Source organism: Leopardus geoffroyi, chromosome A1, assembly GCF_018350155.1.
Source record: "Leopardus geoffroyi isolate Oge1 chromosome A1, O.geoffroyi_Oge1_pat1.0, whole genome shotgun sequence".
Taxonomy (NCBI): Eukaryota; Metazoa; Chordata; class Mammalia; order Carnivora; family Felidae; genus Leopardus; species Leopardus geoffroyi.
Genome location: NC_059326.1, coordinates 139404420 through 139429871, shown reverse-complemented (window position 1 = coordinate 139429871; position 25452 = coordinate 139404420). Strand labels below are relative to the sequence as shown.

Below are 25452 nucleotides of genomic sequence, written 5' to 3'. Positions count from 1 at the left end.
TCAGGAGCTCCGTGACTGTTCTTGTTGTCCTGATTGGTTTATACTGTCAGCTTAGGGGGTTTTCTGTAAGTGACACAGAGGTAAATTTCAGCTTCTTTATAGTCAGATTAGGATGGATTCAGATATTTCAAAATAATAGGAAGCAATAATTGTGCCTTGTCATTTCCCTCTCCTTCACCCCACCCCTCACAACCACCACTAAGCTCTAGACTTGAAGAGAGTTTTGTGCTAAAGCTTACATTTTACCGAAGAGATTCAGGTTATTTAAAATTTTTTTAATGTATAATTTTGTCCATATATGGCTTTTAAAGGAATATAATTAGATACTTTAATTGCACAAAGTTTAAGAATGTAAAAAGCAGGTGCCCCCGGGTGGCTCAGTCGGTTGGGCGTCTGACTTCGGCTCAGGTCACGATCTTGCCGTTCATGAGTTTGAGCCCCACATTGGGCTCTGTGCTGGCAATTTAGAGCCTGGAGCCTGCTTCTGATTCTGTGTCTCTGTCTCTCTGCCCCTCCCCTGCTCGTTCTCTCTCTCTCTTTCTCTCTCAAAAATAAGTAATATAAACATTAAAAAACAATTAAAAAAGAAGAATGTAGAAAGCAGAACAGCCTTATGGCAAGAATGCTTTTAGCCATGGTTGCTAGAGCATGAAAGAGTGCCTGGAATCCAACACTGTGCTATCATTCATGATCCGTATCCAGTCCTACCCAAGCCCTCTCCCACGTACTTTCCCCGGGCACTGAAAGACTAGCTTTAAACCAAACTGCAAAGATGTCCATAAAATTCAAGCCTGCTTTCCCATCCAAGATGCTACCAAACGCCTTTTGATGTGATGTGCTCTCTTGCCATGGCAAGCAAAACAAAAGTGCCTGGTGATAAGGGAGCTCTTCGTAACCTCAAGGTAATCTCTATGAATACTCTGGACTTCTAGCTCTTTGATTGCTTTTCTTCCTTCCCCAGTCCCTTCTCTTGCTTTCCTCATCTAGTTAAGGGGCAAACAGATGAGGTGGTCCCTTTGGAGGAGAGTTTCCTGTCTGTGTTCAGGCTCAGACAGTCAGCCTGTCTGCTCTTGGATAGGTTGGACCTGTTTCTAAAAGTTCTGCAAACCGTGGTATTTCTCCTGGTCGTTTTCCAGATCCAGACAGCCAGTGACAGCAGCTTGTTCAGACTGCAGCAGAGGGTGGCCACTTGTGCCCAGGACCAGGAAGAGCAAAGCCTGACGTAGCTCCTGTGCTGGCCAGCCTTCCTTCTCTCTTCCTTCTGCTCCTCTGCATCATGGTGGCATATTTGGAATATTTGCATTGTCGTGTCCTTTCTCCACACCCCCACGTAACGCCTGGGTGCAGCAAGGAGGGGCTGTCTCTGCCCAGCCACCCTCTTCCACCAGGTTCTTTCTTCCTGCAGCCATCCCAGCAAGCACCCTGCCAAACTCTCGGGCAGGCAGAGTTGGATATAGTATCCGAGCGGTCAGGAGACGGAAGTGGAGTGACACTCAAGGCAAACACAAATTAAGTTCCAAAGACTAGATCGTGAAAAAGTACTAATGGAATAACACGGAGATCGTGGAGCTGAAGGAAGGGGATGTGGAACCAGAGAAGAGATCCTTAAAAGGAGGGACATATAGTTAACACTGTGCCAGGAAAATCCCTGAATAAAAATCATTTCTACATGCCACCTGGTGATTATAATTCTGAGAGATTATACAATAAAATTCAGAGGTACCAAAGTAACTTGGGATTTCTTGGGACCTCGTTATTTATTTCTCTCTGGATCCCTCCAGGCAGGACAATTTCTATTATCTCTCCAGAATCTAACATAGCGCCTCCCTGGCACATGGTGGGCACACAGTAGACGTTTGCTGGATGGATAGGCAAGCAGTTGAAGGGGGATAGAAGTAGGATATACAAGCATGAAGGTGTGTACAAAAGAGGTGAAAGCAGGGACATGAACAGATATTTGTACACCCACGTCTGTAGCAGCATTATTCATAATAGTCAAAAGATTGAAGCATCCACCAACAAGTAGCTAAACAAAGCATGGTGTATACGTACAATAGAATATCATTCAGCCTTCAAAGGAAGAAACTTTAGATGGATGCTGCAGTACAAATGAACTTGGAAGACATGATGATAAGTAAAATAAGGACAGAGGCTGTGATTCCTTTCATACGAGGTTCCCAGAGGAATCAAATTCATAAAAAGAGAAAGTAGGGGGGTAGCTTCCAGGAACTGCAGAAGGGGGGAGTGGAATCAGGAGTTAGTGTTTAACAGGTACAAAGTTTCCACTGGGGAAGAGGAAAAAATTCTGTGGATGCAGGTGGTGATGATTATACAACCATGTGAATATATTTGATGCTACAGAACTTAAAAATGGTTAAAATTGTAACCACTGATCCATCCATGTCCCTTACCTCTCCATCCATCCATCCACCCATCCATCCACCATTTGTCCACATACTCATCCACCCACGATGTCTCCATCATTTATGGAATGGCTTTTCTAGGATGAACTAGGAAGCAGAGACTTCTTAGCACTGATGATTAAAATGGTAAAATTTATATTAAGTATATTTTAACCACAATAAATAATAGAAGAAAGAATATTTTTATGATCATCGACTAGTTCATAAATACGGAACAAGAGAGAAGATATTTTCATAACAAAGTAGTGAACCGGCTCATACTTGGAACACATACTTACAGAAGGACGACAGCAGTGACCCCAGACTTACTGAGATGTTTAAGACCATGCTACTAAAAATGCGTTGCTTGCATCTCCGTATGAGGCGGAGACTTTGGAAGCCTTGCAGTCCTGTGCACTCCCGTTTACCCCCTTGATTCCTGCTTTAAAAAAAGAAAAAAAAATTATTTTGAAAAAAATCTCAAGCCTACAGAAAAGTTGTAGGACTACGACAGTGGGCACGGCCTCATTTCCCCTGGAGCAGGTGAATGTGGAAGGCTTTGCTATGGCTTCCGCACCATCCTGCCCAATGGAGAGCCCTGGCTGTCGCCCCCCTGGAGGTGGTGTCTGGGTGCAGGAGCCGGTGTGGCACGTTGAGGATGAGCCCAGTCCCTGCCTGCAGAACAGCCCCTGGACTATGGTACTGGGTGCTCCTCTTGCTTAAATGCTTTTGACCCCTTACTGTCATGCAACCTATGTGCCCGTCTGCTTTTCCTGCCAGAATGTACCCCATGCAGGAGCTCAGTCCGTCATCACAGTACCCATGGGAGTTAGCACCTTGGCCTCTTTCACAGGGAAGGGGACTGACTAGACTGGTGACAGCTTCTTAGTGAAGTCAGGGCTTAAATTCAGAACCGCTGGCTTTAAGTTCCAAACCGGCTATGCTGTAAATAGAGGGGTAGAGCAGGAGGGTATGATGCAGAGGGGTCAAGTGTGGCAGGGAAGAGAGGAATGGGGTCAGACAGGTCAGGGAGGGAGGGGGCGATCGGAACTACTCAGCATGTTTCACCCTCAGTGGCGCTGTTATCTTCCTTGACAGGTAAGAAGCTTGTTACAGATAAACTCACAAGAAGGCAGCCTGCCCAAGTTGACTTTGAGAGATTATGTGGCCTTCCCCCTGCTGGTGACCAGAACCATACAAAGTAGAGGTTTGCCGAGAGCTGTGTTGTGTTGTACCTGAAGCATGGTGTGCAGACTGCACGGTTTGTGCCAGTATCAGAGGCAATCTGGTCAATCGTGGAGACTACTTTCCTTCAGATGTTTACCTAAAGCCTCCACCTGCCTCTAGTTTGCTCCGCCTGAGACCTAGAATTTCACGCTTGACCACATACAGATTGTACTGTTGGACAAGTAGTTGTACCAAGTAGTACCAAGTAGTAGTACCTAGTCGTTGTAACCTAGTTTATATATTTTTATTTTTTTAGTATTTACTTACTTATTTTTGATAAGAGAACGGCAGAGGGGCAGAGAGAGAGAGAGAGGGAGAGAGAGAATTCCAAGCAGTCTCCAGGCTCCGTGCCATCAGCGCAGAGCCCTACGCGGGGCTCGAACTCACAAACCGTGAGATCATGACCTGAGCTGAAACCAAGAGTTGGATGCCTAACCAAATGAGCCACCCAGGCGCCCCCATATTGTAACCTCATTTCCATGTAAGCTTAATCTTGCTTGTGTGTGAAACTTGCTTGATATGCATGAAACATTCCCCTTTTCAAATGCTCATCTTCCAAAGTGCATCTTTGCAAAGTTGCTTAAACATGTGAGGGCTTATTTTTCTTACATGACAAGAATACAGCGTGGATGTTTGCTGCGGCTGGGTCAGGGGTTTGAGGCTTTCAGGGCTGTGGTTGCTGATATTCTCTCAGCCTGCTCTTCATGGTCCCAGCATGGCTACTATAACTCTAGCCGTCATGTTGGACTTCCAGGCAGAAAAGTGCGTTCTTTGTTTATTTAAAACAAAAACAAAAAAAGGACAAAATGGCGTACCTCCCCCTGAATCAGGTCCCTTTAGAGAACTTGCCCAGATACCCCACAGTATAATATACTGTTACTGACTGTTCCTCTTCAGTGGAGGCTGAAGAAAAAAGCTTTTAGAGGGGCATATTTCTGCCACCAACAATGTAGGGGTTCGCTTGGTAAAGAAGGAAGGGAGGATGGATGTTGGAAAGCAACCGGCCGTCTCTATCAGAGCCATAGATGAAGTCCTTACGTACCGGGTCTGTTGCTGACTTTCAGCTCACTGATCTGTGTCTGTTCTGGTACCAGCACCCGACTGTTCTGATGATTGTAACATTATAATCAGCGTGAACATCTGAAGAGGCTGGTTCTTACTTTTGCATTCTGTACCGTTGGCATGTAAGTTTGCTTAGGTGGTTTTTCACTAAAGTCTTCGACTTCTTTATTACATTAATCCAAAATCTAAATCTTCGTATTGAGAGACCTGTTATCTTCATTAAAGCCATTGCTAGAATACATCCTTGTAGCAGATGCCAACTGGAGAGCTTCCTGGAGTAATTTCTAGATTTGACTTTCTGGAGACACTTTCCACGAAATCCTGCTTTGAAAATTCCTATTTGGGCAGAAGTTTTTCGAGCACTGCTGATTGTCTTTGTTACACCTGTTTATCTTAATTTTAAATTCCTGGGCCTTAACTTTGTGGCATCTATAGGCACACAAGGTCTCAGGGCAATATGTACATTGTAAACCAAGAACACAGATCTTACGGAATGGTAGAGTCAGGCCAGAGTAGCTGGCCTTGAATTTTTTAGTGGAAGTGAAGTCTCTAGCTCAGCCCCCCACCGCGTCGACAAAACCCAGCAAACAAAGGCGTTCTTCTGAAGATGTAAAATTGAGTGTGTCCAATCCATTCGTAGAGAGTGTGGCCTGGCCTTAAGCCATCCCTGCCATCCATATTCTTCATTCACATCTGTTTATCCCCGCGCTGCCTCTGTGATGTGGTGATGAACATTAAAGATTCTACTTCAAGTGCACACATGGAAATCAGGGTAGCTGTATCTCTTCTGCTGCTACCTCTGAGGAATTCATTTTGGCCAGTATAAAATATGAAGTTAGCCGTACAATAGCAAATAAGTGCTTCTAGAAATTTCGGGGTGGGCGGTGAATTATATACCATGCAGACCTTGGGTGGGGAAAGAGTTTTTTTCTCTTTCTAGCACACTAAACATACAGTTAAAAAAAAGACACCGGTGTCTTTCAATTCAGTTCTTCTTTGTAGAAAAAGAAGCCGAGATATACTCAATCCACATTTTACATCTAGAATATTAAATATATTTTTGTTCTGTATTGTGTCCAGCTAAGTGTGGAAGGCAATGAAGAAAAGGAGAATCTAAGAAAGAATGTTAAGATTGGGGTTTATAAAGCTTGAGAGGCAAAGTTCAAGTACATCAATTAACCTCTTTTTTGTTATCTTTTGTATCTGCAAAGGAGGTAACATTTCATTTAAGCTGTTTCCATCCAAGCTAAAATTTAAGAGCATAGATATTTTTGAAATCCACCTTTCCTTTTTTGTTTTTGTTTTCCTGTAGAAAAAAAAGCTCTTAATGTTTTGCAACATAATGAGGGTCACAAACCGTTAAAAAATAAACACTTCATTCAGTAGTATCATTTATGGCCCTTTAGATTTCCTGCTAAAGACTTAGCCCTGTGGTTTTGCCCAATAAGATACACAAACAGGTGTACATGGGGGGCACTTGGGTGGTTCAGTCAGTTAAGCATCCAACTTGGGCTCAGTTCGTGAGCTCACGGTTTGGGGGTTTAAGCCCTGCATCAGGCTCTGTCCTGACAGCCTGGAACCTGCTGCAGCTTCTGTGTCTCCCTCTCTTCTCTCTGCCCCTCCCCTGCTTGTGCTCTCTCTCTCTCTCTCTCTCAAAAATAAATAAACATAAAAAAAACAAAAACAAAAACAAAAACGGATGCCTGGGTGGCTCCTTCGGTTAAGTGTCCAACTCTTGATTACAGCTCAGGTCATGATTTCACGGATTCTTGGTATAGAGCCCAACAGGGCTCTGTGCTGACAGTGTGGAGCCTGCTCAGGATTCTCTCTCTCCCTCTCCCTCTGCCCCTACCCTCCTTTCACTCTCTCTCCCTCAAACAACAACAACAACAAAGCAAAAAAACCCATATACAACCAGCTTTTGATGTTTGTCCTGTGAACCAAAGGCAACGAAGCCACAGCAAAGTTGGCCGCCTCCCAGTTTTTGTGACTATAAAAAACCTGGCTGAATTCAGCACTTCTTTGGCTCCATTGCTGTGGTCCAGATTTCAGATAACCTTGAGGGACCACCGTCCGGTAAATACATCCTGACGTGGGTTGCTCGTTCTCCCCCCCCCCCCCCCCGAAACTAAGGGGCTCCGCTTAAGTTACTGGTTGAAAGGATTATCAAGAGGTGGTTGACAAACTGATGTTCACAAGCACTGGGCCTGTGGAGGAAGCTGTCAGTTGTGCCACGTTCTGCCGGCACCCCCACCACATCCCCTTTGGATGAGGGGCGTCCTGCTTTCCTGCTACGAGACCATGTTAACCCTCTGAGCCCCTGAACACTGGTAGAGGCCCTCGTTGAGGCTGTTGTGCGCTCCCACTGCTGTAGAGTCCTCGGTGCTGCTTTGCTTGTGATGTGGTCCTTAGGGATGGCTTTGCCAAGCAGGGACGCCCGAACGGGTCACTGCAGCTTTGTACTGTCTGGAGAAGCATTGCCCCTGAACATACTGAATGGAGGGGAAAATTGTATAGCGTCTGCCATCCGTAGTTACAGAAGCTGGTTAGCTGAACGTGACTGAGCAGAACTGGCTACATGTGTCTCCCTAGGTATCTTTATTTTTTTATGAATAATAATTGCATACATTTTTAATGCAGAAATCTAAACTTTTCAGAAGGCATGTAATACAGCAACGTTTGAATATTTGCCAAAAATCCTAGTGGAAAAGCACAAAAATGACATAATACCATCTAAAAGATAAGGAATTCTTTGGTTATCAGTCTTTCGAAAGATAACGAGCAGGCGGAGGGGAAAAAAAATAAAAACCTCTAACGATTAACTAGAGTAACTATGTTCCTGTCTTTCAAGATCCAAGACAGGTGTATGTCTTTAGGAACAATATATATACCAGACATTGACAAAAAAGACCGTTGTCAGGGAGTGAAAAACAAAAAATAATTAGAATGTCAGAATGAAGGAAGCAATGCATGTGCTGTTTTAGAAAAATAAAACTAGGGGCCCTAGGGTGGCTCAGTCGGTTAAGTGTCCAACTTTGGCTCAGGTCTTGATCTCACGGTCTGTGAATCCAAGCCCCACGTCAGGCTCTGTGCTGACAGCTCTGAGCCTGGAGTCTGCATGGGATTCTGTGTCTCCCTCTCTCCGCCCCTCCTCTGCTCATGCTTTCTCTCTCTCTCTCTCTCTCTCTCTCTCTCTCTCTCTCTCTCTCTCTCTCAGAAATAAATAAACATTAAAAAAATTTTTAGAAAAACAAAACTAAACCACAGCATACAGACTCATTCCTGGTTTTCCCAAGAAACCATTCCTCTTGTAGAGGTCCTGGTAACCAACATTTGCATACCAAAGTTGCTTTCTGTAGCCCTTTGACTTGCCTGTGTCATAGGACCTTCATGATCGCATTGCTGCATAGAAAACCATTATTCCATTTAACACATGGGAAGTAAAGACTTACCCAAGATTGAATGACTTGCCAGGGTGACTTGAGTGTTTGATGGCACAGCCCAGACTACAACTTGGATCTTCTGACTTTGTCCCACCGAGCAACTATTCTGTGCCAGTTAGGTGTGTTCCAGGGGCTGGAGGTAGAGCGGGAACAAGGTCTGTCTGGGAGACAGGCATAAACAATCAAACAAAGTAACTGCTGCTGTGGTAAGTGCTTGGAAGAAAACAAGGAGTGCAATAGTCAGGAGAAAGACTAGAGAAGGGTGATCGGAGACAACCCAAGGAAAGGACATTTCTATTCTAGCTTGAAGGCCAGAGGTGCCTGGGTGGCTTAGTTGGTTAAGCATTCAACTTCGGCTCAGGTTGTGATCTCGTGGTTTGTGGGTTCAAGCCCTGCATCAGGCTCTGTGCTGACAGTTCAGAGCTTGGAGCCTGGAGCCTGTTTTGGATTCTGTGTTTCCCCCTCTCTCTCTGCCCTCCCCCTGCTCACTCTCTTTCTCTCTCAAAAATAAATAAACATTTTTTAAAAATAGCTTGAAGGACAGAGGGGGGCCAGTAACCCCAGGATCCAGAGAAAAATTGTCTGAACATGGGGACAGCAGGTGCAGGGGTCCTGAGGCAGGAGACTAGTGTTCTAGAAACTTTTTTTTTTTTTAAGTTTATTTATTTAGTTTGAGAGAGAGAGTACATGCATGTGGGGGAGGGGCAAAGGGAGAAAGAATCCCAAGCAGGCTCCACACTGTCAGTGCCGAGCTGGACACAGGGCTCTGTTTTGCTAACCAAAACTTAGAAGGCAAGTGTTGCTTAGAGTAGAATGAGCAAGAAAAGCAGAATAGGATGAAGTTGGAGAGGAAGGTAGGGAGAGGAACTGGCTAGGCCTTGGGGCCATGGACAGGATTTCTGATTTTATTCTAAGTGCAACAGAAATCCCAGTGAAGGGTTTTAAGTGTAGGGAGTGGGACTAGGGAGCAGGAGTGGTCTGCTTTATGTATTTAAATGATCATTTTGGCAACAGTACAGAGGATGGATTAGAGGGACTTTCAAGGGAGGCTAGTGAGGAAGTTATTTCCTTTAGAGGCAAGAGTAGATGGTAACTTGGCCTACAGTGGAGTGGAAAGGTGTGGATGGATTCAAAACGTGTTTAGAACCAACAGGGTTCTCCTCCAAGAGACTGGAGAGGCGGCTGGCCTTGTGGTTGACAGCGTAAGCTCGGAAATTGGGCCAGAGTTGAAAGTCCTGGCTCCTCTACATACTAGCTATTTATCCTCTGTGACTCAGTTTCCTAATCTGAAAAATGAGGATATTGATAGGGGGGATAAGGAATGAGTAATAGGGATAATAAACCTCATAGGCTTATTGAAGGGAATAAAGAACACAAATAGTATTAGTGCTCATTGTAGCCCATTAGGAAATGACAGGTATGTGTCCACCAAATCTGGTAGCATGACAATTTTTGTTGACTTTGACCAACAGACTCAGTCGAGGGGGCAGTGGAGCCAGGCTGGACTGAGTACCACCATGAGGCTTCTGGATACTGGGGAACAGAAGTCCCCCCTCTGTCCATTCCTTTGAGGGAGAGCAGTTGGATGTATAAACATGTATGTGGGGCGACTGGGTGGCTCAGTCGGTTGAGCGTCCGACTTCAGCTCAGGTCATGATCTCACACTCCGTGAATTCAAGCCCCGTGTCGGGCTCTGTGCTGACAGCTCAGAGCCTGGAGCCTGCTTTGGATTCTGTGACTTCCTCTCTCTCTGCCCCTCCTCTGCTCATGCTCTGTCTCTCTCTGTCTCAAAAATAAATAAAAACATAAAAAAACTTAAAAAAAACCCATGTATGTAATGGAGGAAACATATTCTTGGCATCCCAAGAGTGAAACAGTGTTAAATGACAGCTAGGACTCTGTTTTCTCATCTAGAGAAGGAGGACTTTGGACTCAATTACCATTAAAGTCCTTTGTCAGTTTTAGGATTTTGCTTCTAGGCTTCTTCAGGAATTACGGGATAATTAATTAAGCTTTGGTGAAGAAGGCCCAGTAAAGTAAATTCTATTATTGAATTTTTTTTTTTCCTACAGAAAAGTATGTTGACCTCAGTTAGAAATTGTTTACTTTTGGGGCGCCTGGGTGGCGCAGTCGGTTAAGCGTCCGACTTCAGCCAGGTCACGATCTCGCGGTCCGTGAGTTCGAGCCCCGCATCGGGCTCTGGGCTGATGGCTCAGAGCCTGGAGCCTGTTTCCGATTCTGTGTCTCCCTCTCTCTCTGCCCCTCCCCTGTTCATGCTCTGTCTCTCTCTGTCCCAAAACTAAATAAACGTTGAAAGAAATTGTTTACTTTCGAACAATTTATAGACACAGTTCAGGATAGGACTTGATCACAGTATTGTGAAATGAAAAAAACAGATAAGACAGTGTGAGGTGAAACTTCTTGTTAAACAAAAGCAAGTCCACAAAGGTGTCGTTATTGAAAATGGTCTGGAAGGACAGAAGGTCCATAGAATGCTTTTGCCGGTGATGGGTTACTGGTGAGCCTTAGTTCCCTCCTTACACTTTAGTGTTTACTTTTGTAAACGGAGAATGGAAAAGCGTTTCTTTTTCCTTTTTGAGATTATAACCTGTTATTAGTGGAGGAATTGTCCTCCATTTGTATTGTCTTTCTGGACCAATCAGGCCATTCTTATGTTTTGTATGCTCACTGTTTATCTACTCACAGTCAGATCATTATTTGCTTTGCCGTCTTCTAGAACAATGAGAATGTAAGGTCATCTGGGCAAGAAACTGGCCTTTCTGCTTTTTTTTTTTAACTTGTTTTATTTTTTATTTTTTAAAATTTACATCCAAATTAGTTAGCATATAGTGCAACAGTGATTTCAGGAGTAGATTACTTAGTGCCCCTTACCCATTTAGCCCATCCCCCCTTTCCACAACCTCTCCAGTAACCCTCAGTTTGTTCTCCATATTTGTGAATCTCTCCTGTTTTGTCCCCCTCCCTGTTTTTATATTATTTTTGTTTCCCTTCCCTTATGTTCATCTGTTTTGTCTCTTAAAGTCCTCCTATGAGTGAAGTCATACGATACTTGTCTTTCTCTAATTTCACTTAGCATAATACCCTCCACGTAGTTGCATCCACGTAGTTGCAAATGGCAAGACTGCATTCTTTCTAATGCCGAGTAATACTCCATTGTATATATATATACCACATTTTCTTTATGCATTCATCCATCGATGGACATTTGGGTCTTTCCATACTTTGGCTATTATTGATAGTGCTGCTATAAACATGGGGGTGCATGTGTCCCTTCGAAACAGCACACCTGTATCCCTTGGATAAATGCCTAGTATGGCAATTGCTGGGTCATAGGGGAGTTCTATTTTTAGTTTTTTGAGGAACCTCCATACTGTTTTCCAGAGTAGCTGCAGCAGCTTGCATTGCCGCCAACAATGCAAAAGAGATCCTCTTTCTCCACATCCTCACCAACATCTGTTGTTGCCTGAGTTGTTTATTTTAGCCATTCTGACTGGTGTGAGGTAGTCTCTCATTGTGGCTTTAATTTGTATTTCTCTGATGATGAGTGATGTTGAGCATTTTTTCATGTGTCGGTTGGCCATCTGGATGTCTTCTTTGGAGAATTAACTGTTCATGTCTTTTGCCCATTTCTTCCCTGGATTATTTGTTTTTTGGGTGTTATGTTTGATAAGTTCTTTATAGATTTTGGATACTCACCCTTTATCTGATATGTCATTTGCAAACATCTTCTCCCATTCTGTCAGTTGTCTTTTCGTTTTGCTGATTGTTTCCTTTGCTATATAGAAGCTTTTGATTCTGATGAGGTCTCAGTAGTTAATTTTTGCTTTTGTTTCCCTGGCCTCTGGAGACATGTTGAGTAAGAAGTTGTGGCCTTTCTGCTTCTTTAGGAACTCGTAGGGTGCTGTGGGGGTGTTGAGGAAATGCATCCCGGCTGAGTCATCCTCCCACGAATGGTCTTACTTGAAAACTTTCTCTCGGTTTGGTGATGAGCATGTCATCAAGGGGAGAATCAATGACCTTATTGAAATCAAGGAGCTGCGGTAGAAGGACCTTAGCTTATTCAACTACATCAGGACTTTTTTTTTCTTTTTTTAATGAATTCATCTTTATATCAGTGTACTTAAGTGACGATTCTTCTTTGGAAAACTTTAGGAAGAAACAAAATCCTGATATTTCTAAATCAATAAAGTCTTCAAATCCTATTTTTCATACTAACATGTATGGATATTACGTTTAAGAATTCGAAAGTGGCTCACAGAGGGAATATTCTTCATGTGGAGAGAAAGCTTTTTAAACCAGGTACTAATTCTCAGAGAGCCTGAACTCTCAGTGAATGACTGGTCACTACGAGAACAAGTAAATCAGTAAGTAGTCAGTGACGGGATATGAGACAAGAATAACTGCCGTCAGAGTTCCGTAGGATGAGCTGGCTTTCTTTTCCTTCGATGGATTCCATGGCTGGAAGACTGACTACTCTCATCAGTAGCACCTGGCTTGCCGCTGCCTCTGCCTGTAGGAATAGAATGAGCTCCTCCCCCAGTGTTCTTGCAGGCTGATTCTCCAGGTATATAATCCCTTAAACTGGGTGGAAGGTCTTAGGACTTGGCGATTTTATGTTCATCCCTGTTTCAGTTTTAGGACGGATGGGTAAGACATAGTAATGAGAGGGGCGCCTGGGTGGCGCAGTCGGTTAAGCATCCGACTTCAGCCAGGTCACGATCTCGCAGTCCGTGAGTTCGAGCCCCGCGTCAGGCTCTGGGCTGATGGCTCAGAGCCTGGAGCCTGTTTCCGATTCTGTGTCTCCCTCTCTCTCTGCCCCTCCCCCGTTCATGCTCTGTCTCTCTCTGTCCCAAAAATAAATAAACGTTGAAAAAAAAAAAAAAAGACATAGTAATGAGAAATTTCAGTCAAGGACTAAAACCATTGTGGAAACCTTTATGTTGTAAAAGATGGTATTACCTAGAAGGTTAAGAGTACATCTCTGGAGCAAGAGTCTCTGGGTTCAAGTTCCACGTGACGGGGATCCTAGCGCACCTTGGGGGACTTTCTTAATTACCACATGTTTCAGTCTCCTGTCTTGTAAAGAACCATAAAAGTAGTCCCTACCTCACTGACCCAATGAGGGGATTGCGTACATGCAGAGGGCTCAGAACATGGCCCCAGGTAACACCTCTTTTTTCGGTGAGTCTTCATTAATAATAATGATGGTATTAAATTAGTAAGGAGCACTACATGGAGGCATTCAGGCATTAATTCTAAAATATTGCATTTGTGTCAGAACTTTGGGGGAAAATAGAAAATAGATTTGAAAAAATAGGACAGTAAGCCATAGGTCTTGGGCAGGATCTTTAAAGAAGTCAGGAGGAAGAGGGTAGCTTAAGCCAGGTGAAGATGTTGATGAAGATGAAGCCACAGCCCGCATTGGCCAAGTCACCGACAGGACTGTGTTAAAGGGCTTTGCACGCGTTACCCCACTTACCTCAAAATCCCACAGGTAGTTGCTAGTATTAACGTACTTCTACTGATGTGGACACAGAGATGTGGAGACGTTGAGCAACTTGTCCAGGGTCCAGGCGGTCGGTAGGCTGTTCCTGAGCTGAAAGGGGGTCTCCTCTGAGCTCAAGTCCTGGCCGTGTGGCCGGAGGGTGAAACGTGTATCGCAGGACCCTGCGTGGCTTCTGCTTTTTCCAGCTCAGCCCCTGAGCGAGGGCTTGGCTGTCGGCTGCTCCCTTACGATGTTTCCACCTCCTACTTTGGCCAGAAAAGAGAAGGTCAACACTGTCTGCATTTCCGCACATTCTGTGTGACGTACTAGAAAACCTAGAAAACTAGGAAAAGGTTTGGAGTCAGGCAAGCTGCGCACCTCTGCGGGGTGACCCCGTTCACATGCCGGGTCTCCTGACCCCTCGCAGCTGCTCCCCGCAATTCAGGAGGGGATTTGTCGTTCCCGTTTTGAGATAAGAAAACTGGGCTTCAGAGGTGAATTCGTTGGATTCAGCGTCCCTCCAGGGATTCAAGCCCGGCTCTGGGGCATCGTGAAGCCCGCATACTTTTTCTTCTCTCCCAAGTGCCCCGCTCTTGGACAGTCCTGGGTTTTGAAACTGCTGACTTAAGGAGAGTCCGTGGACGAGCTGCTAATGGCTGTGGCCGCTTAGCCCTGACTACAGTTCTAACCACTTAGCTGAGTTCACTTTGTGTGTGCCTGCTGTTTCTTTTAAGACTGTAATCAGCCCCTGGAAGGACTGGGAATAGAAGATGGTTTGGGGGAAAGGCTTCATTCAGCATCTTTGTTGGGCTTTTATTGAATTATCCTAACAGCTTGTTTCTGCTTCGCTACAGCGATATCATGTCCTTTCCAGCCCTGTCTTCATCGCTAGGAACTCGTACCTATGTGGCAGTGAACTTGGCAGCGGGCCGAGCTTCCTCATTTGCCTGGGCAGGTGGGTGGGCGCTCATTTGTATTGTAATTGTAAGACCACTTCCTGGCAGCAAAACCCCAGCCTGCTTCCTGCTCAGGGCCTGTAACAGGGAAGGAGCCAGGGTGGGGTGTTTGCAGAAGGTGGCCTTGCTGCCCTAGTCTCCTAGGAACCATATGGCCAGTAGAACTGGCAGCCTGGCACCCGCCAGCTCTCGTGAGCCATCAGGAGCTCGTTTCCATCCTCCAAACCTGAGGCTCGTGGGGACTCGTGAGTTTGGGCTGCCGGTGGCAGGGAGGGGAGGAAGCACCACAACGGGCAGGTGCCTGCCACCCCCACCCCTTGCCCGCCTCTGCCCTCCGCAGCTCCTGACCGTGGATGTCACACACAGGTTCTGTCCAGGAAACAGCAGAGCCACGGTTGGAAACTGTGGTCTCTAACCTCCTGCAGGCTTTTGTGCCCATGGATGTCCTGCTGGCTTCTCACCAAAGCTGGGAAGAGGCCCACAGCCCTTTTCAGGATTTGACAGAAGCTTATTCACTTCCCCCTTTCGGACTTCTAACGTGGGGAAAGGAGTGCATTTTTTTTTTTTTTCTTCCAAGATTTTATTTAAATTCCAGTTGGTTAACATAGAGTGTGGTATTGGTTTCTGGAGTAGAATTTAGTGATTCATCGCTTCCATATAACACCCGGGGCTCATCGTAACAAGTGCCCTCCTTAATGCCCATAACCCATTTAGCCCATCCCCCCCACCCAACAGCAACCCTCGGTTTGTTCTCTGTCCTCAAGAGCCTCTTATGGTTTGCATCCCTCTCTGTTCTTATCTTATTTTTCCTTCTCTTATGTTCATCTGTTTTGTTTCCTAAATTCTGCATATGAGTGAAATCATGTGGTATTTATCTTTCTCTGACTAATTTCACTTAGCATAATACACTCTAGCGCCATCCACCTTGTTGCAAATGGCAAGATTTCATTCTTTTTGATTGCCGAGCAGTATTCCATCGTATGTCTATACCACATCTCCTTTCAGTCTAAGGAATTTCTGGCCATGGTAAGCAAGGGGAGGGGTTTTACTTTGACCTGGGACAAGGTGGTATTGGAGGGCTGCTCAGATCCCTTGACATCCAGGGCTGACCCGTAGACGTATGAGCTCTCCTCCTTAAAGATGCCCAGAGGAGGAAAGGAGAATCAGACAGCCAGATGCCTGGGCTGTCCCACTTCCCTCCCCTCGTTCCTTTAAAATTAACTCTCGTCCCGGCTGGCGAAGCTCAGACGTGGAACCAGAACCAGTTCCCACAGGACTTCTCACAGCAAGCCTGCCATGTCTCCCTTCCACACATGCCCTGCCACCTGCCCTCTGTGGGCAGGCAGCCATGCCCGCTAGCCAAATCGAACCGACTAGGCACCAGGCTGGAATCAGGAAGTGTGTGCTCCAGATGTTCTCAGGAAGGACAGGGGAAGCGTGGTACAGAGGAACCCTTGAAAATGGGTGACAGGACAGGGAACCAGCCTTTGCCTTTTTATGTAAGTGTGAAGATGATAGTTAAATGGTATATCATAAATGCCATGACAACTCTGGAAGACTTTGCAGACCTCTTTAGAAATGTAAGGAGATTTTTTCATTTTACCACTATGGTATCAGGGGGAACTATTAACTGATGCTAAGTAGGGATCCCGTGGACCGGAAAAGACAAAGCGAAATTTTACTTTGGGTAAGATTCATTCTAATTCTAGCCATTTATGTACGCTCCTTCCTATGTATGAGTAATTGCCATGAACTAGGACCATGATGAGATAGATTGATTTGGGATTGATGAGTCTTCAGAATCAAACTTTATCACAACACCTGCTTCTAAACATGTGCTCCAACTTCTGAAGCAACTTGTTGCCCTGTGCATGGGGAGTCAGTTTTCCCACGCTCTGTAAGAACTGGCAGGAACCTTGGCCTTGAGCCGGTGTGGATGGAACCCTACTCGTTTTGCTTCAGAGGAGAAGCCTGAGACCTAACAAAGGGACCCAGAGCCATGAGCCTAACGGGGATTCCGTGACCTGGGTGCTGATTCAGCTAAAGAGAATGGAGAAGAAGGGATGGAATTGGGCGTATTTATGAGATGGCTTGTTAATGTGGACGTGAGGGAAAGGAAAGAGTCATATGGCCCTCCAGTTTCAAGCCTGGGTCATTGAATGGGTGGTGTCACCATAAACTGACACAGAAAACACAGGCGAGGTGAAGATGTCAGATTCAGTTTTGGACTCAGCTGGGTGCCTGTGGGATATCTAGTGGAGATGTAGATATGTCCGTCAAGCAACTGGATGTTCATGTCAGAAGCTTGGGCAGCAGGTGAGGACTGGAGATAAAGGTGTTGGCAATGTGTGTGTGGACATCAGCATCCAGAGGGCTAGGGAGAGTGTGCACGAGAAGAGCAGTGAGCTGAAGTAGGGCGCTGGGGAAACCTGAGGAGAGGTTGCCAGGTGGCTGGGGAGGACCAGGTTCTGCAGGACAGTCTGTTGTCCATAAGGTGTTGTTCTGTAATGAGAGTGATTCAAACAAAGTGAGTGAGGGCATGACCTTCCCAGGAGAGCTAGTTCAATTCATCTGAAGTACAAAAATAAATGAGGTTCAGATTGCTTGTTAATTGTAAGACAATTGGGAACAATGATTATGTCCTCATCTAAGATTTATTGAGATGTGTTAGGAAATTGCTCATGGGGCCCTCAGACTTCCCAGTTCTCAGGATTTGAACCTCTTTGAAGCAGCTCTGTGAACTCAGCTGGCCCTCCTGTCCTCAAGCCTTGCAATAGCACTTTCTGGTTCCCCCCTTCCTGCTGCTCCCAAAATAAACTCATCTGTGCCCTCACTTGATTAGCCTGTTTTTATCTGACAAAAAAAAAAAAAGTGGTATAATCATTTTTTTAAATTCAAATACAAAAGGATATTCACGGATAAGTACATCTTCCTCCTACCCAGGCCCCTAACCCTCCACCCTCTCCCACCCCACCCTGGAAAGCAGCTCCCATTCCCAATGTCGAGTCTCCATAGTATCCTTCAGGAAATAGCCAGCCAGCTGCCTTTTCATAAATAAAGTTTTATTAGAACACAACCATGCCCTCTCATTGATGTGTTATCTGTGGCTGCTTTCCCACTCCAGTGGCAGAGTCGAGTACTTGTGACAGGGAAGGAAAAGTTTGCCAACGTGTGCTCTTTTTCTGTAGATACGGTTTGTATCATCTTTTTTTTGACACACATGTGAGTGCACTAAACACAGTTATGCATTTTGCTTATTTCCATTTCACAGTATATCCTGGAAATTGTTCCACATGGGCACATGCAGTTTTGTCTCCAGCTTTTTCACATAGTATGGATGTAATTAATCCATACCTCAGGTGGCAGAGGGGGTAAGGGAGGGGGTCTCTTCTTATAAGGGCACTAATCCATTAATGAGGGACCCACCCTCGTATTCTAATTACCTCCCAAAGCCCCGCCTCCTAATGTCATTACCCTGGGGCTTAGCTTTCAACCTATGAATTTGCGGAGGGACATAAACATTCAGTCTATAGCAGTGGGGTTCACTGGGCTCTTCCCGTCTGACTTCAGATCTATATCTAATAAGGATCTGAAGGTAGAATCAAGATGGATGTTACTTTCAAGCTCAGTGGGCCATTTGCATCTCTTATGACCCCTTAATGACCTCTACCTCTGTAGACCTCTGCCCAAACCAGAGTAATCTCTCCCCAAATACTCTAAGTAGAAATGCAGACAGTGAAAGTTACATAGTACCTATATTTTAGGCGCTTACATTATTTGCCTTTATTTGGTAACCAATGTCTCTCAGAATTTAGGTATAGTTAACACAGCGTACCACAAAATACCACCATTCTGTGTGTTCTCACTTCCTGGTTTCTGGATCCTCTTATAAGGGTTAGAACCTTGTTTTATTTACCTCTGGGCCCAGCCTTCTGCCTGGCATGTGGAAGGTACCCAGTGAATGTTGATTGAACTGAACTAATGGCCTCTTAGTTGTCTTTCTCTTATTCCACCTGAATTATTCCTTTTCCTTCTTACAGAATGAAGACATTCAAATGCTGTTTTAAATATCCAGCACAGCAGAAAGTTTTCATCTTATTTTTAACTCTATGGCTGTTCTCCCTGTTGAAGCTTCTAAATGTGAGGAGACTCCTCTTCCCTCAAAGAGGCATTTACTTGGTTGAATACTCCCTGAGTACCTCACCTTTTGTAAGAAACAGATACACCAATGTTAAGAATGAAATCAGGTATGAAGTTAACTGTTCAGGTGTCTATGAACAGGCACCTTTGGAAATTGGCAAGAGTCTGGAAATAAGAAGGAGAGAAATCATCGACTTGGATGATGAGGATGTCGTGGCAATAACCAGTGATTGTGACATTTATCAGACCCTAAGAAGGTACCATCAAAAGCCTGTTTCAAGGGAGGAGAAAAGCTTCCCGATAGCCTATTCTTTGGTTGTTCATAAAGACGCAATTATGGTTGAAAGACTAATCCATGCTATATACAACGAGCACAATATTTACTGCATCCATTATGACTATAAGTCACCTGATACCTTCAAAGTTGCCATGAACAATTTAGCTAAGTGCTTCTCCAATGTTTTCATTGCCTCCAAAATAGAGACAGTACAATATGCCCACATTTCCAGACTCCAAGCTGATTTAAATTGCTTGTCAGACCTCCTCAAGTCTTCGGTTCAGTGGAAATATGTTATCAATCTGTGTGGGCAAGATTTTCCTTTGAAGTCAAACTTCGAATTAGTGTCAGAGCTGAAGAAGCTCAATGGGGCAAATATGTTAGAAACGGTAAAACCCCCTAACAGTAAAATGGAAAGATTCACTTACCACCATGAACTAAGACAGGTGCCTTATGAATATGTGAAGCTACCAATAAGGACAAACATCTCCAAGGAAGCCCCCCCTCATAACATTGAGATATTTGTTGGCAGTGCTTATTTTGTTTTAAGTCGAGCGTTTGTTAAATATATTTTCAACAACTCCCTTGTTAAGGACTTTTTTGCCTGGTCTAAAGATACATACTCACCTGATGAACATTTTTGGGCTACCTTAATTCGGGTACCAGGAATACCTGGGGAGATTTCTAGGTCAGCCCAGGACGTGTCTGACTTACAGAGTAAGACCCGCCTTGTCAAATGGAATTATCATGAAGGCCTTTTGTATCCCCGCTGTACTGGCTCCCACCTTCGAAGTGTGTGTATCTACGGAGCAGCGGAATTAAGGTGGCTTATAAATGATGGACATTGGTTTGCTAATAAATTTGATTCTAAGGTGGACCCTGTCTTGATTAAATGCCTGGCAGAAAAGCTTGAAGAACAGCAGAGAGAATGGATTACTTTGTCTTCAAAAAAGTTATTCATGGCTAAAAGTCCCATAATCACATCATGATAAAATCATGACAGAAAGAAGCTATCTGATAAATGGAGCTAATATGGAACTGTGTGCTATACTATGCCCACTACCACGTGAGCTTAACCTTCTCATAGTTGGAGAGGTGTCCAAAATTCCACACATAAGGCAAAATGACCTAGGCTTTGATGACAATAAGACTGCCCTTGGTCGGGTGATCTTTATGTTTATTTTTCCTCGTAATCTTATGGAGCTAAATCAGAGATCGAGTCATATGATGCCCTCAAGGCTTACCCTAATCACACTTAGTACTTTAAGTTTTCCACATAGCCATCAGGATTCTACCGAAAAGGTGTTGGCGTGTGCGATAATCACATAACTTTTTAAACCACCAGTTTCAGAGTACTGTTTAAGTGTAGTGACCAACTCTCCTCTTGTCTCTTAATTCAGCTCCCTAGACTTTTCTTAACCTTTAGAATATTACACGGAGAGGGGTGCCTGGGTAGCTCGGTTGGTTGAGCGTCTGACTTTGGCTCAGGTCAAGATCTCATGTTGGTTCATGGGTTTGAACCCCTCTGTCAGTGCAGAGCCTGCTTGGGATTCTCTCTCTCCCTCCCTCTGTCTCCCTGTCTCTCTGCCCCCTGCCCTGCTCATGCTCTCTCTCTCAAAAATAAAAAATTAAAATTAAAAAAAAAAAAAAAGAATATTAGAAGGAGAAACCACTACCTCAGGAAAGCTCAAAGAATGTCCAGTTTCCTGTTTGCCAAAGCATAATTTACCTATTAGTGCCTCACTCTTTCAATTTGGAGTCACACGACTCTGTCAGTGGGGCATTTATAGTGTATGAATGTTGGGGAGGTTGGGTGGGGGAGAGGGGATTGGGACAGGTGGTGCCTGAAGAGAAACAAGGGGATTTGCAGGATTTTTGCATCATCGTACACAACGATTTCATGAATGGTCTCCTTTTTTTAGTTCAATTATTTCTTTAAAACACATTTATTGATGAAAAATAAGAACTTGGTTAGTAGTTCTAAATGTCACACTCCTGAATGTTAAACCTAAGTCTTCTAGTTCATAGATTATCATTAAAAGTATGGTTTTTTTTTTTACAGTGGAATTGTTATAATTTTGTTTTATGGAACCATTAAGCTAAGAGCCACTGAATTTTCTCAAAAAGATTGTATAAAATATGACAGCTTTCTAAATCAACTATTATGGTCATTTAAAATTCTTGCTTACATCTCCAATAACTATCCAAATAGAATCTAGACTTAAAATGATAAAACCTCTAAGTTCACTGAAGTCTTCTCAGCTTAGATACAGAGAGAGAAAACGTTAATTTTCTTAAGGACATAGCAAGAATTTTCACTAATGGTATTTTGTAAAACCTACTCCTTAGAAAACTACCACAACGAATCAAATATACATCTATCTCAATGTAGCTATGTTGTGCTTGAGTTGAAATGGGACAGGAGCAGAGTCCTGAGAACAGGCTGTAATATTTTTACGTCTCTTGGGAAATCATGGAGCTCATGTAAAACTTTCTTCCTGATCTTATGTTTCAATGTCGGCCGCAGAATCTATGTATTTAAATATTTTCTAAAATGTCTGTGTTCTCCATGTGAAATGCACTTTGCTTGTTTTCAAGTATATGATACTGACTGCCAAGCGGGATCACTATTCTCCCTTTCTTCTTCTCTGGAACTCATTTTTCTTCCTCCCCCCGCCCCCCATTCCAAATTACTTCATTCTTCAGAAAACTGTGACCAAGCCCCTGTTCTTAAAAATACGTCACCTTTGGACAGAGCTAAGTTCTGCAGAAGATACTTAACCATTTGTTAGCATGTGTGACTGTGACAAGCTAAGTCACTTTCTATGAGCCTCAGGTTTCCTGATCTTTAAAGTGAACACTTGGATGCTTACCCTGGCTTCCTCACACGTGTGTGTGTGTGTGTGTGTGTGTGTGTGTGTGTGTGTGAATCAACTGAAATATGTGAACTGGTTTGAAAATGGAGACAAACTATTGACAATAAATTTCAGAGAGTAGTCTTATTACAAGGCAAAACAGAGATCCAACCCCATTGTGAAACTTAACCCTTTACCTTTTCTGGAAAACCTCTGAAATATAAAATAAGCCACATTTGCAGGAGCAACTTCTGTAAATGAATCCAGGTACAAAGAAACCCCGGTCACCACATCTGGGGTTCTTTTTAAGCCAATATGATTAGCAGATTGATCCCGTGTCTTGGATGGAGGTTAGGGGTAGAAATGTTTTTCCTACCTTCTAGTCTTAAATACACAAGTTCTCCCAGACAGGTTGGTTTTTATGGCTTTGGTCATCAGAATAAATGTAAAGGCTGAAAACTCGATCTCCTTGTCCCGTGTCTTGCCTCTTAGTGACAAATGATTCTATCCCCTGTTTATTGGGAAATTTTCCAGTTGTTAATCACTTTCACACCATATCCACATGAAACATGCCACCACAAAGAGATGACAGCACTTGTTTTCCCCAGTGACACATTTCCCATGATTAAGTTCAACATTTCAGGGGGCTTGTCTGGTCATCTCTTTTGCCTTGGGAATCCTACAGTTTCCTTATAGGCCTTCAAACCTCCTTCAGACCTGACTCTCCCCTAAAACCTTTTGGTATGATTTTTCCTGCTCTAGAGAATGTTCTACAGTCTGTGTTTTATAATCATTCTTTGCATAGTATTTATTGAATCTAGATTCTAAGTTGTTTGGCAATGAGACCAGGACTTGAAGTTTGTAAGTTGTATTAGATATTAGAAAGAGCTACTAAAATATATCTACATTATGTGAATAATCTACTCTAACATTTTAATATTTAAAGATCAATGTTGCTGCTATTTTTAATGTTTTGGCTATTCTAAGTAAAAAAAATATATAAGTAAAAAATATAAGTAAAAAAAAAAAAAAAATATATATATATATAATGTTTAAATTTGCAGAGTTAAAATGAAGATTTCTCTTGCCTTCCAGAATGTGAATATTATACATACATATATATATATTTTTTGACATATTTCCTGAAAACAAAAAGACAGTCTTCTTTGTGAATGTAAAGTGAATGTCCTATGTGAATGTTACAGCTGTTTGTGTTATTGTTTTTTACCATTTTTGAAAAACATATTTCCCATTCTGTGAGTTTTAAATAGATTGGTATTGCATTTTGGTATTGTGCGGCTGGTAGATGTTAATTCTCTGGTATTATAAAATAAAAATGTGCTCCAAAAGCCAAATCCCTGGAATTTATTTTTTTAATGTTTATTTATTTTTGAGAGAGAGAGAGCGGAAGATGGGCAGAGAGAGAAGGAGACAGAGGATCTCAAGCAGCATCTGTGCCGACCACAGAGAGCCCAATGCCGAACTCTAACTCACAAACCACAAGATCGTGACCTGAGCCAAAGTCAGACGCTTAACCGCCTAGCCACCCAGGTGCCCCCAAGTCCCTGGAATTTATATTTCCTTTCTCTGCCTGTGCTGGCTCCTCACAAAGACTCTTTCAGTTTATGACACTTGCCCAGTATTTGAAGAGCAAGTTAATTTCACTCAGAGTAAAAGAATTCAGCGTGTGGATTATACACAAAATATGGGCACACAAACTTGAGTTGTTTTCCAGGATCTCTGTCTTCATTGTCCTTCAGACTGACTTCTCCTCCAACATTAATTATCTAGACAAGTATTCGTGTTTGCTTGATGACTTTATGGATTTTAGTTATTTTTTTAATTTTTTTTTAATGTTTATTCACTTTTTGAGAGAGACAGAGCATGAGTGGGGGAGGGGCAGAGAGAGAGGGAGACACAGAATCCCAAGCAGGCTCCAGGCTCTGAGCGGTCAGCACAGAGCCCGACGCGGGGCTCAAACCCACAAACCGTGAGATCATGACCTGAGCCGAAGTCGAACGGTTAACCAACTGAGCCACCCAGGAGCCCTTGGAAGTTCGTTTTTAATACAGTAGGTTGAAGTTCTTCATCTCAGGTTCTTCAGTTCCTGGAAAATCAAAGACTCTTTTTCTCTCTCTACCAGGACTCCTGCCTTGGTGTGAGTCCCTTTGACTGTGGTTCCACCTGGCCCTCAGGCTTGGTTGGCTGCTTATTCCTGATGAACTGCCCCTCTGTTCTGGATAATGCCATTCCTAGCCCTACTAAGCTAAGGACTACTTGTTGCTGATTGCTATGCCTTCCAACCACTCTGAAAATCCCAGTGGCCAGTTTTCCTCTGTCACCCTTTCTAAAGCTGTAACTGTCACCAACCTCCCTAGCTGGCAAGGAGTATAAATGTCATTGTCAGAAATCACAATCTAGCTCAAGGAGTAAGGCCATTTTGGGAATTTTCTACATAATAAAAATTAAATCTACTCTTAACCTATGGTTAATTCTTTGTCTTGCCAAGCTGGACAACCATACAAATCCACAGCAATGTCATGGAAGGATTTGGACTTCTTTCATTAGTGGTTGGGGGTGGGGGTACTTGGCATCATATTAAAGACCCATAGGCTTGATTCCTAGATAATTAGTTCCATATTTTTTTATTCCTTTGGGGTCTACAAATATACATATAACCTAGGACAACTGGCTTCTCGTTTCATGAAACTGATTATGGGGACACCCTGGCAGGAGAGAGAGCAGATGATTGCAAATTTATTCTCACTACTGGAAAAATATTCCTATGAGGCTGTGTAATGAACAGCTTGAGCTTTGCTTTGGAGACGGATAATCAGTGTGTCAAATTGTATGGGTGTGTAAAAACCACAGGAAGACTATCCGCCTGGCCTCAGGTGTAGCCTTCACGATAGAGCAGCAGAGCCCTTCCTGGGAGCCCCTGGCACTGAATCATGGAGAAGACAAACAGACAGAAGAGAATTTGAGGAAAAATTATGGTCAGTGATTGGGTGAATTCATCTTACTTTTTTTGTTGTCATTGCTGCCATTGCTCCTTATAGAATAAAGGAAATTTAAACAGAAACCCTTTGTATTCATAATTCTCACATCCTGACCAAACCATTATAGTTCTCGGAATACCTCTCCTACCTTATCCATATACATATACGCTTTTTGCCTCTATTCCCACCAATGTATTTGCAACCACTTTCCCATGCTGCTGCATGATCTTTATGGCTGTCTAATGGTCATACCATAATTCACTCAGCCCTTCCTTTGTTACAGGACATTTGGATTGTAAATTACTTTTTTTTTCCCTTTGCTCTCATAGATAACAGTGCTGTGCTTTATACATATAGCTTCTCCTTTCCTTGAATTACTTTCTTTAAAAGAATTACAGTTCTGAAGAGAATGGATATTTTTTTTCTGATTGCTTTTCATATGTTATAAATTACCCTGTCAAAGAATTGCATAGGACATTTGGTTGGTATATATCAAACATAGCCTCAACCTATGTGAAATAAACTGTATTTGGGGCGCCTGGGTAGCTCAGTTGGTTGAGCATTCAACTTCGGCTCAGGTCATGA

The 25452-nt window shown here is 43.5% G+C and overlaps 1 protein-coding gene and 1 long non-coding RNA gene across 7 annotated transcripts in view; both read left to right on the top strand.

Moving 5' to 3' along the window:
* Positions 1 to 22332, top strand: part of GCNT4 (glucosaminyl (N-acetyl) transferase 4) — a 28505-nt gene extending 6173 nt beyond the window's left edge. For 2 of the 6 annotated variants that reach the window (XM_045495635.1, XM_045495661.1), the window contains exon 2: positions 18637 to 22332. In XM_045495635.1, the coding sequence (XP_045351591.1) occupies positions 18637 to 20002 (1366 nt within the window). In that variant the 3' untranslated portion in view covers positions 20003 to 22332. Of the gene's footprint in view, positions 1 to 2585; positions 3610 to 11949; positions 12720 to 14494; positions 14596 to 18636 lie in introns of those variants that run through there. The other 4 variants (XM_045495644.1, XM_045495652.1, XM_045495668.1 and 1 more) reach the window with 3 other exon arrangements.
* Positions 22333 to 23371: 1039 nt separating this feature from the next.
* LOC123606854 lies at positions 23372 to 24349 on the top strand. The gene is made up of 2 exons (XR_006716525.1): positions 23372 to 23419; positions 24012 to 24349. It is a non-coding gene; the product is annotated as an uncharacterized LOC123606854 (long non-coding RNA).
* The last annotated feature ends 1103 nt before the right edge of the window (positions 24350 to 25452 follow it).